The sequence below is a fragment of the Triturus cristatus genome, chromosome 7 (genome assembly GCF_964204655.1).
Source record: "Triturus cristatus chromosome 7, aTriCri1.1, whole genome shotgun sequence".
In the NCBI taxonomy this organism is placed as follows: domain Eukaryota; kingdom Metazoa; phylum Chordata; class Amphibia; order Caudata; family Salamandridae; genus Triturus; species Triturus cristatus.
The window spans coordinates 30,147,358-30,160,446 of NC_140590.1; the positions used below are offsets into that span (position 1 = coordinate 30,147,358).

At 38.4% G+C, this 13,089-nt stretch overlaps 1 protein-coding gene across 3 annotated transcripts in view; it reads right to left on the reverse strand.

The window, feature by feature from the left end:
* Positions 1 to 13,089, reverse strand: part of LOC146808733 (uncharacterized) — a 415,671-nt gene that overhangs the window by 92,899 nt on the left and 309,683 nt on the right. For all 3 annotated transcript variants that reach the window (XM_085615545.1, XM_085615547.1, XM_085615546.1), the window contains 2 exons: positions 221 to 382; positions 46 to 134 (listed from right to left, as the gene is read on the reverse strand). In XM_085615545.1, the coding sequence (XP_085471671.1) occupies positions 46 to 134; positions 221 to 382 (251 nt within the window). The remainder of the gene's footprint in view (positions 1 to 45; positions 135 to 220; positions 383 to 13,089) is intronic.

Sequence of the window (13,089 nt, forward strand, 5' to 3'; positions counted from 1 at the left end):
TACATCTTTACTTGAAACATGACTTCATCCGTGCCTGCTACTCACCTCTGACTGGCCCTCGCGCCTATTCCTTACATTCTCATCTTGGGTATCGTGGTTGTTGATAACTCTGGGATTCTGGTGCACATTTTCATCTAAGGCAAAGAGTGATTAAAGCATTACTGTTGTGTTCATATAATACAGAGCGAGATCAAATGAGAGCTTTATTATGGACTTTTACCTTTATTTGTGCCCTTGCGGTTCAAGCGTCTCTCATAATGAACCGCCATCCCAGCCACAATGACTGCAGCTACGAGGAGAACTCCACAGGCCACGCCCAGGGTGGTCTGCCAGCAGGAGCAGGGGGTGGAAGAAGGGCTGCCTGTGGGAGGGAGGTCCACCTCTGCAGAAGGAAGGCAGTCAGTGAGTGTCTGGATTATGTAGACTTTTATCTGAGCACATGTGAGTTTGTGTCACTTTCAAAACATACATAAAAAGGAGAATATGGAAAGATATTTTTTCCAAATCCTTTCACCTCCCTGATGATTTTCATGCTCATCTTGATCAGCATTCTCTGCTCTCCATGGATATGAATGAGACTGATGCTTGAATATTTTGTTCTAATTCTTACTTGTAGTTAGACTTTTCTCCAATTTTCTCTTCTAGAGCATTGTCTATGCAGGTCACTCTTGCACATGAGCATGTGTGATTTTGGATTATTATTTATGTTTCTCTGTTTGTCTTTCATTTTCCCCTTTTCATCTATTTCCAGGGCCACCTTTTTTCTTGCAGATTATTATTTTTTTTTTTTCCTACTGTTTTTCTCTTTTATGAATATGGATCACTTTAATAGACTTAAAATTGTTTCTTTTAATGTTAAAGGTTTATGGCACCCTGTTAAACGTATTAAAGTTTAAGATTATTTAGCAAGACATAAAGCTGACATTTGTCCACTTCAGGAGACTCATATAGATGATACAGTTTTATCATATATGAATAAAAAATGTTGTAAAAGAATACATTTCCAAATACTAAACAAATGTTCTGATTCAGATGGCTATTTTCTTATAGTAAAAATCAAAATTTATAATACAATTTTTCACCTGATTAATGTGTATGGCCCAACAAATGATGACCCGAATTTTTGTTATCGCTTTACCTCTGAAGTGCTCAAATTAGGTAATGTTCCACTTGTTATAGGAGGTGACTTCAACCTAATATATGACCCTTATTGGCTAGAACCTTTCAAGCTAAATATCACCCTCCCAAATCCATTTTCACTCTTAAATCCTTTTTTAAGACCTACCAAATCGGTAGATATTTGGCACTTGCATCACCCAACGGAGAAGCCTTTTACATTTTTTCTAATCCTCATAATTCCTAATCTCCAATAGTTTATTTATTAATATTCCATCAATTCATTTATTCAATTTCTGATCCTATTATTCATAAAATTTATATTTCTAATCATGCTCTTATTCTATATGTTTACATCACAACTCCACTCAATAATCTCAATGTTGATGGCATATGAATACAAAAGTTGTCCTTAACGAAAAAAATAAACCAAAACTTTTGTCAGCAATACTTGATCATTTTTCTTTTAATCCATAAGGCTTTACTTCAAATGTAAACCATTGAGATGCATTTAAGCATACGTCAGAGGAAAAACTATATCTATTATGGCACATGAAAACAAATTATTGAACTCTAAAATTAAGTACTTAGATAAACAAACTGCAAAGCATGAATGCCTCTTTATCACAGCTAATGATATAAAGTCCAAATTACACTTACAAAAACATTATGAATTACACTCCCTATTGAGCAAAAGAGGTGCCATACACATTTCTAATAATAAGGCTACATTTTGTTTCAGTGCTAATAGGTCTGGAAGACATCTGGCAAGTTATCTTTGTATTAAAAAAAGATAAAATTCTAATTAATGCAATTCTTGGTCCAAGTGGTAAAATTGCACTCTCTCATAAGGAAATCGTTAATGAATTTTCAAATTAATATTCAACTTTGTACAGTAATCCAATGATACTTCTCATAGTGATAATTTTTGGGAGTTATGTGGATTACCTATAATTGCCCAATTTGTTAGGGATAAATTAGATATACCGATTTCTTTAGAAGAAATTGAATCTGCCATGAAATCCTCTAAAATGGCTCAAATCTTCTGGCCCAGATGGTATCCCGATGAATTTCTCTCCTCAGATATTTCCTCATTTCCTCATGCTATTTACCCATTTTAGAACTTCAGGATGAACTTCTGGGTCCTTTACTGAAGCTTTGATTATAGTTCTTCCAAAATCTGACAAAGATCCCATTATTGTTTCAAATTATGGCCACATATATTTGATTAATGAGGACTGCAACTTGTACGCAAAAATTATTGCAACCAGATTGACCTCTGTACTAGACACTCTCATTCATATGGATCAATCTGGTTTCATGAAACACAGAAATTCTGTTAACAACACTTGAATATTATTTCATGTGATCGAATCCGGGTCATCCTTGCCTCTACCCTCCGGAGTCCTGGCATTAGATGCTGAAAAAGCTTCCGACAAGGTCCATTGCTAATTTGTACCTTGTCTGCATTTAATTTTAGCAGTTCATTTATTCACATGATATCAGCACTTTATTCTGGTCCATCCGCCAGACTTTTCATTAACAATCAAATATCTACTATTGATTTCCTTTTCAGAGACACTAGGCAAGGGCGTACTTTACTACCTTTACTTTTTCCCCTTTGTTATTGAACGTTTACTCATTGCCATCAAAAACAGTGTGGGAATTGAAGGCCTTCTCGTTAATGATGTTACTATAAAAACCTCAGCGCAATGTGATGAAAAAATACTTCATATCAATAATCCTGAATCTTCCATCCCCCCCTCTACTGAATCTGATTCAAACATACTCTCAGATTTTATGTTACTCCAAACACTAATAAACAGAATTTTTCCTTTGAATGTTCATTGTACCTCCGATTTCCTCTCGAACAAAGAGATAATACGGCACAAGGAAAAACTTAGGGGCCCATTACGATGGGAGCCAGGGACCGACCACTGAAGGTGCGGCGGTCCCACCAGTGGCATCGGATTCCCGCATTGTTTGCACCCACCGCAATGTGAAAAATGCATGTTGTGCATTTGAATGCACAACGTGACAGGTACCATGCGGTTCCTGCCATCTGGTGCATTCAAATGTAGAGGGGTACCATCGGTACCCCCCGAGTGCACCTCCAATCCCTGAACACCCTTTTGATATGTGTAGTTGCCCTGAAAACCATCTTCTTCCCATCATTGCTGAAGCTTTACACACAATTTATAAATGTGTGCAAATCCATCTGTATAACTGCTAGATATGGTGTTCTTAATTTTATGTGATTCTTATGTATGTAGAATATTATAATAGTCTAAACGATAATGCTTATTCAATGAATGCTTTAATGTTACACGTATACACTTTCAAATGTAGATCCTAGTTATACTTACTATCATGCAGTTTCATTGCTTACTAAATGATCTGTGCAATATGAACTAAGGTACTAAAGAATTGCCACATTTGTGTATATTTAGACATGCACATTTATTTTAAATGTGCATTATTGTTTTACTATCCAAAGATAGCAAGGTTTCGCTTCAATGGCCTGAAACTTTGTCCCATGGGAACCTATGATTTCAGAATTTCTACTGACTCACTCTCTTTGCATGTGTTCTCACACATTGTTAGTTCAGATTAGATGCATTTCTTGTAACAAGCAGTAGATAATTGGCTGGGAACAGATGTCTACAACTAGCACACGAGAACCCTATAAATGAACAAAGGGCTGTTGCACTCAGTTCTGAGCGTGTGACCAAGATGGTGTTCTCATGTCCAGTGTGGGATTATTCTCCAATGTCTTTGTGCAACCTGTGAAACTATACATGCTTTGAAACAAATACAATGGAATTCTATTGGCGAAGCAACCAAAGGGGATTTGCCAATGGACAATTCTAATTTATCGTTTGCCTTGGTTGGAGAAAGCAGAGGACTTTGGAAATTCTCGCAGGCCACATGCTGGCTGCTTTGCTGACCCCTTTCTGTATATTCTATCCAGAACCTTCCTTGGACTATGACCTGAACCATTTCCCAAATCCCATTGCCCTTTGAATGGACTTTAAGAGACATTTCCCTATGGCTGTTAATTGCTCTAGGTGTGGTTTAGACTGACTCATTCCCGACCTATTGAAGTCTTCTCACCGAGCTTCCACAATGCTATTGCTAATACTACTTGTACTCTTTTTTCAGATTCCTATCATCTTTTTTAGATTTGTACTATGAGCTTTTAACTGCCTTAATTTGTATATGAGAGATTTAAATTGCTAGTGCTAGTTTGAATTGCTAGGACCAAGCTAAACTGCATTCTGAGTATCAAATCCTTATGTTGGTGTTCTGCATAGCAGCGACAGAACTGCTCATATGTTTGATTCTTGTTCACCTAAACATTTTTAGGATGCTTGGCCTTGGCTTCGCAATATTTTACTTATATGATCTGATTTTAAGAGTTACATACCTGAATTTGATCACCAATTTGTAATAAACAACCTTAAACTTGGCTACTGATTCCCGTTCCTCATTGTGTAGCCAAATTGGTTGCACTGTAAACTGAATTTGATTACACAAGATATGCTAACTCTCTTTCCCGTCAGTGCAATGGAAAAGGTCCATAGGAGGACAAGTTGGCAAGTAAGTAAGTGGTAGTAAATGATCCGGTAAAGGAGGTATATCCTTAGGTATCAAGTTGGGCCCAGAATGCAAGATCAAATCTGCTGGATTACTGCTGTTGCCCTTCACTCAAGTTCAAGCTCGACTGTTTCCATGGGGAGCAGGGCCAAGACTGATTTGCATATGGTAAGGTTTAAACTGGAATGGCATGGGGGGCAAAAAAAGTATAGATTTAGACCCAGATCTCTGTACTGGGGTGAATGTTTGACATTGTTCAGTAGTCTGTCCATCAATTGCTCTTTTTGCAATTGTAATTCACTCAGGCACTGCTCAAGGATACTTTGGCATGTGCTCAGGCAAAGGAACAGAGAAGCTGTCATATTGAGACAGGAAAATACTTGTAAGTTTTCGAAAGAAAGGTAAGAGATGGAGCGTGTTTTTTCCAGCTTTTGCCTCTGTCCAGTTCCCAGAAGCCCGAGTTAACAGGATAAAGCTGGCTCAGTATGAGATGCTCTTTGACTATACAGAATTGAATGCAGTCATGGGTTCAAGTATAGTTTAAGACATCTATACACAACAGGCAGCAGCAAGCTACATATATCATTGCCTACTCTGTAATATCCCCCACGTTCGAGGTGCTCGGAAAATGACCAGATTCTAAAATTAAGGTTAGCAAGAAGCACCTTACCTACTATGTTCTCTTAGCTAATTATTGGACATCGTTGGCATGTGTACTAGTCGGCCAGAATCACAGTTACTGCACCCTAATTCTAAAGGTCATGCATGTCTCAAATGATGACACCCAGACTTCATATGGGGCAAGCATATATCCACACATTCTTCCATGCAGCCATCTCAGCATTAATGCCATATCAAACTCATTCTTTTCCTTTCCTGTGCCCATCTATCCCTTCCTAAATTGTGCTCAACAGTGCCCCATTCCCTTACTGCTTGCTACTTGCCTCATAGCCATAATGTGGCTAGTCTAGATATGGCCCTCAAAGGGCTTTTTTACTTGTGCTATGGGGACATTCTTGTATCCTTCATATTTTTGTCTGCACTGACTCAAAGGTGAGAGGCGCTACTGACTGTCTTACATTTTTCTAGTTCTGAATCCTGCCAATAAGTTGCCTAGAAATGATCAGCTCCTGGATGCCTGTAAGCAATCGGGTTGTTAGATCAGGGGTGATTGCCCACCTTAAGTAACAAACCCAATCCTTGCCAGGGTGAACAACTGCATTCATTAAACTGACTTGAGCTCAACCCTCTGGGGTAGCTATGTAACAAAGTAGACAGGCTTAAACTAGAGACAATGTGTACAGTACTTATGCAGTAGCAAAGCAGTAATCAAGTCAAGACACAAAAAAGGAAACATAGCAATCCAAAATAATTAAAATCCAGGATGGGAAACTGGAGATATACATTTTCAGATTGTCCAATAAAAATATTGCTTAAAAGCGATAAACACAAACCACGGTCAAGTGCATGTGGTAGATCAGGGCCTAGGAGGGATTTGAGATCAACTGCGGTTGAGTGCGTATCGGATACAGGGACCAGGTTTGACCAGAGTGGAGGATTTACCTTGAGACATAGACTTAAAAGTGAAAGTCTGTAGACTTTAGCGGGGCAAAGAAGCAGGCTGTACCTGATCAGGGCTCCACAACGTCGAATATCTGTCAGGTGAAGTCTCAATGAAGCTGTTGGTCTTTGGTGGGAAAGCTCCTAGCAGGATAATTTCAAATTTCACGCTAGGGACTTGTCCCTCGGTGGTCAAATACTTTTGCTGGCTTCGCCCAGTCAGGATCTCTTCATTCACACTTAGTTACTTTTTGGAGCTCTCATTGCTCCAGTGGGGCAAGGCTGCAGGCTGTACCGCAAAAGGACTCCAGTTGGTCGGATACTGTCTCTGTGAGGTCCCAGTGAATTAAATTTGCTGCTGGGGAAAAGACCAGAGCAGGAGAAACATGAATCTCCAGCCTAGTGGAAACACACCTTGGTCAAATCAGCTTGGCAGTGTTATACTGGCCTTCTGGAAGTCTTTGAAGCCATAATGTTTCTAACTCTCGGGTGTTCAGGGGTGGTAAGAGAAGTCCAGCTGTATCAGCCAAGGGTTCCAGGACCTCAGGAACAGCACTTGGGGGTCAGGACTCTCTCCAACAGAGGCCACCAGCAGGGTCCAGTGCAGGGAATATTTCATTTCAAAGATATAGCAAATAAAAGTAATAGCTGGAGAATCCAGCAATTTACATTTGTTTTTATCACCACTGCTCATACATTTTCAAGGTCTGCAGCTCTGCTTAATGTCATTTAAAGAATGACATTTGTTACACTGAGGATGCGAAACAAGTTCACAATGGTTTTATCTACTGAATAAGTTTCAGAACAAGGGCGTTCTTTAATCTAACTGAATGAGTTCCTCAGGTGACTAACACAAACGTATTTTGGATTTGTGCCTACCTATGGAGTAGGGTGAACAGCACCATTCCAAATAGTCTGATGTCGGCGTGTCTTTGGGCCAGCTGATGCTCCTGTTGGCTTATTATCTCAGAACCCAGAGATCTTAATATATCTCCAAACCTCATCTGCTTAGCTTTGTCTTTTAGGCCGCCCACATTTACTAAACTTATGGATATTTTACCCATTTGAATAAAAGGGAAAATGTAACATTCTGCTGACTACCCAAGTTTTCTAATAAAAGCCTTCCTTGTGTCTTCTCTAGGTTTTTCCCCTCCCCATTTGTGTCTCCCACACAAACTCCCACCCAATCCCCACTTCTCCTCTCCAATCCCAGCCTCGAGCTCCTCCCTCCATCCCCTGCCCCCAACATTGCAAAATAGCATACAGGGTGGGAGGTATTAATTTATGAGCATCTTGTAGCACAGTGATCGAAGTACTGATAAACTGCTCCGTTGGGGAATAATCCCACTTAAGATCTATTCCCCCACTCATGTTCTGTCAACCTTGCTTTGTCGCCACTTTCCATGCTGTTGCAACTGAATCCACACCACTAGTATCAGGTAAGCTTTCATTTTCACTTGATACCGTGATTGACCCTGATCCATCTGCAGACCATGTCTCGTCTGACAAAGAAAATAAACTGTAATTTGCCTCGGGATCATGATCATTAGCCTCATTCGCTAACCCTATGGAGCGTGCCAATGACTGTCGACTTTTTCTAGATCTCTGATAGGGTTTAATGATGTTTAGAGGAGAGCCTTCCCACACCTCCACTGCCACAAGTTGGCCCATTTTAACATTGTCGAGCATACACCCTCTCGATCTGCGATAGCCTCAGGACCTGCTTTTGTGCGATATCTTTTGCTGTTTCCTTCGCTCTGACTCCCATGTAATTCTCAGATGACAGCAAACAAGTAGCAGTATTTACCTTATCTGCATCGAACAGTATGGGGGTATTTGTATTCCTCCTGGGGGCAGTGGCACACTCGCACTTGTGGGCAGAGTCTCCTTGCCTCCGTGAGATGCCTCACCACTGTATGGGTCCTCTGTAGCCTTCTCACAACAAGGGTGGGATGCGTCGGCCCCCACTGTAGATCCACAGAGTAACTCCAACACGGTTGAGCCAGGTGGATGCTGCTGGGGTGCAGTCCCGTCTTTCCCCTTCTCCTCTCCCAAGGTCTCCCTACGGGTCGCCATCTGCAGTCGGCGACTGGACTGTTGCCAGTGAGGAAGCAGCCACAGCCTCCGCTCCTGGCCCCCGCGGTTCCCGAGATGTGTGCCGACCCGCTCGGCAAGTTAGTATAGGCTGTTTTCCCTCTGTGATTGCCACCAGCAGTCTTAGGACACATCTGAAGGCCGGATACAGAGCGGCATAGCAATCAGCATCGTCCACCGCCGAGTCTTTTACAGGCAAGTAGCAGTTCTCCCTGTCTTAAGGCAATCTTGCAGCGAGCAACTCGAGCAGGATACAAAGCTATGTGAAGTCAAAGTCTGCAAAGTTGTGACAGTTTCTCGCAGCATTTCTTCCTGATTGCCAGTTGACTCCTGGTTAACGTCTCTGGTCAGAGAGCTGCAGAGCGGCCATCTCAAGCTTTGGTTGCTTGGGTCATTTTCACAGCTGCTGTACATGTTTGGCTTCTGAGGAGCAGATGTGCTAAAGTTGGTGGACTAGATATTTGTTTCTCAGATAGCTATAAATATGTGTAGATAATCGTTAACCTATGTATGAGGTATGCTCGATACTTTTAAGCTGTACTATAGGCATATCCCGTGCTACAGAGGCTGCACTGATACCTCCTGCCACAAACTGAATCAGACTCTATTCTTCAACTCTGAAAGTGTGACATGACCAGAGAGCATGGAAACACCCAACTAGAGGAACATGGAAACCATTCCTGCAGGACCAGTAGAGATGAGAAGAAACTCTGAATGTTGGCGGATTTATCTTCAAAATCTGATTTCTTTTTTCAGGTCAAAATATTTTATTGGTTTTTCAAAGTTAAAAGACAACACAAAAAACTATACATTAATGGTATATATAGTAGAAATATGCATGACAATAAAATTCACTTATTTTATAGTAAATATGACTAGATATGTAATTATGTAATTGTTGTTAATGTCATAAAAAATAAATGTTGAATAAGGAACAAATAAGAGCTACTTCTAATTTGATACGTTTCAAACTATGTCTATAAGATACAGCAAATTTAATCAATAGATACCTTACATTTGTGTAGCTATATAATCATTTATTGGGCTCCAGAGCTTTTGAAATAAAGGAGTATTTTTACGGTAACTAGACATAATATCGAAAAAAAAATATCGAGTAGCAAGAATATCGAGTTTTTAATATCGAATGGACAGAATATCGACTTGCAAAAATATAGTGGTGAAGAATATCGAAAAACAGGTAAGAAATATTGATTGCAATAATATAGAAGTAAGTAATATCGACAGTCATAATATAGTTGTTAAAAATATCGAATTTTTTATAGTGTTTTAAGTGTTAGTATATGTGTTAAAAGTATGTATTAATATTGGAATGTATGTTAGAATATTTTTAAATTAATGAATTTCATGTTTTTTTATTTTTTTGTAATTTAATTCCGTAGCGGGTTGTGGGTTTATAGGGGAGTAGGGTGGGAAGTAATTTAATTATAGCACATTAAATAATAATTTATAGGAATTATTAATTATTTTTAATTTAATTTTGCGTTTTACTTCTGTAGCGGGTTGTGGGTTTATAGGGGAATAGGGTGGGAAGTAATTTAATTATAGATTATTAAATAATAATTTATAGGAATTATTAATTATTTTTAATTTAATTTTGCGTTTTACTTCTGTAACGGGTTGTGGGGTTATAAGGGAATAGGGTGGGAAGTAATTTAATTGTTATTAGTTAATTATTAATTGGTATTGCAAATTAATTGGTTGTTGATTAATTATTAATTGGTAAATAATTAGTATTAATTGGTAATAAATTTTTATTAATTGTTTAATTGATAATTATGTTAATTGTATTTATTTAATATTTGTAGCGGGCAGTGTGTTTATAGGGGAATATGGTGGCAAGTAATATAATTGTAAATAAATAATTATTTAATTTATTTGTGTATATTGTTAATTAATATATCTTTAATTTAATTTTGCATTTTACTTCTGTAGCGGGTTGTGGGTTTATAGGGGAATAGGGTGGGAAGTAATTTAATTTTTATTAGTTAATTAATAATTGGTATTGCAAATTAATTGGTTGTTGATTAATTATTAATTGGTAAATAATTAGTATTAATTGGTAATTAATTAGTATTAATAGGTAAATTGATAATTATGTTAATTGTATTCAATTAATATTTGTAGCGGGTATTGTGTTTATACGGGAATATGGTGGGAAGTAATATAATTGGAAAAAAATAATTATTTAAATAATTTGTGTATATCCTTAATTAATATATTATAAATTAATTATTAATTGGTATTATTTGCATTTATTAATGTTTGTTATTGAAAAACAATTGTTTGTTAATTAATAATTAATTGTTAATTAATTAAACAAAAATGTATTGGTATTTATAAATAATCAATTCTTGTGTGATTGGTAATTAATTGTAATACTTGTTTTTGTATTAATAATTAATTAATTTAAAAATAAAAATACATTTATTATTTTCTCTACTATTGCACTTACTTGAGTGGGAATAGTAATTTTTACCCCTACGCTATCCAATGCTTTCCCTATTATTGCACTCTCTGGAGTGTGAATAGTAATTTTTACCCTCCCGCTATCCAACGCTTTCCCTACTGTTGCACTGACTGGAGTGGGAATAGTAATTTTTACCCTCCCGCTATCCAACGCTTTCCCTACTGTTGCACTCTCTGGAGTGGGAATAGTAATTTTTACCCCTACGCTATCCAACGCTTTCCCTACTGTTGCACTCACTGGAGTGGGAATAGTAAATGTTACCCTCCCGCTATCCAACGCTTTCCCTACTGTTGCACTCTCTGGAGTGGGAATAGTAATTTTTACCCCTACGCTATCCAACGCTTTCCCTACTGTTGCACTCACTGGAGTGGGAATAGTAATTTTTACCCTCCCGCTATCCAACGCTTTCCCTACTGTTGCACTCTCTGGAGTGGGAATAGTCATTTTTACCCCTACGCTATCCAACGCTTTCCCTACTGTTGCACTCACTGGAGTGGGAATAGTAAATGTTACCCTCCCGCTATCCAACGCTTTCCCTACTGTTGCACTCTCTGGAGTGGGAATAGTAATTTTTACCCCTACGCTATCCAACGCTTTCCCTACTGTTGCACTCACTGGAGTGGGAATAGTAAATGTTACCCTCCCGCTATCCAATGCTTTCCCTACTGTTGCACTCTCTGGAGTGGGAATAGTAATTTTTACCCCTACGCTATCCAATGTTTTCCCTATTATTGCACTCTCTGGAGTGGGAATAGTCATTTTTACCCTCCCGCTATCCAACGCTTTCCCTACTGTTGCATTCTCTGGAGTGGGAATAGCAATTTTTAAATACACAGAAAATATTGAATATTTTTAATTAATATCACGTTAAGATATATGTATTATTTTTTTTTTTTAATTATTCATTAAGTTTACTGTTATTTAAGTATTTTTAAGTATGTGTCAGTTAATTATATGTATTATTTCATTTATTTAACATTACTTTTAAAACATTTAAAAAATTCGATATTTTGACTAACTATATTATTTACAACGATATTTTGGATTCGATATTTTTGTAATTTCCTGTTTGGAGATAGGACTTCGATATTTTGGCATTCTATATTTTGGCATCGATATTTTTGTAAGTCTATATTTTTGTAGTCGATATTATGTCAGTGATCCTATTTTTACTTGTTCCCTTAAAGGACAGTTGGGCTCCAGATCTAATAAATTTAACATAGCCTGGATCGACAATGCTTTAGTAGATTTCCAATTAGACGTGATTTGATGGTTATAGAAATCAGGAAATCAAACATTTTAATTTGGGGATCTGATAATGGAATTTGGGCTTTGGAGATTAGGTGTAGCTTGTGCTTGGCCGAGGAGGGCCTGTGGTTGTCAAGTTGTTCCCTGTTTCTGCATAAATTGTTGTTATCTTTTTCCCTGAGCTGATTTTGACAGACTATCGGGCTCACTTATTCATGTGTACCGCGCAAAGCCTCCCCAGGTCATCGGGCAGCATGCGCTAAGGAGTGGGCTAAGGTATTTTTTTGACAATTCTTTTTCTCTTTTTCTTCATTGTGGTTATTAATTGATGCATTCTTGTTAATGACTTAATGTGCTTATGAAGGCGCCGCTAATTCTTACAATAGTTTGTCCATACCTGTTATTTTTCTGCTGAAATTACATGTTTTGAACTAACAATTGCACTTTCTTTCAATGTCTATTCTGATGCATCTATAGTGTGGATCTCGTAGAAGTAGTTGTAACCAGTAATACCCATGTATTTATTTCCCCAACAATCATTGCAGAATCTAATATTTACTGATACCGAGAAGCTAGAGCTTATCAGTCCCTTTAAAGGTTCCCAGTCAACATGGAGTGGCTGCTAAAAACATGCAAACTAAGGTACACGCGGTCCCCTGGCCAGAGGGGAGAGCCTTCAACACTAACATAATCAAACACACGAGCACACACATTCGGATCAAATATATAGGGCAAAAGAGGACCAGAATAGATGCATTGTTAGATATATGCCCCATGTTTGAGGAGGACCAAACTGACAATCCTATCCTAGAACCCGCAAGTAAGGCTGCACTAGGAATGTAGGAATGAAGGTGTCCTCTCTAATGCCTGCCATCGCCCCATTAAGTTATACCAATCCACCAGTCGCGAGATCCAGAGGGCCCCCCACGAGCAACAAACTACTGGATCTAGACAAGGGAGGCCAACAGGCCACCCGGCCCAGGCAA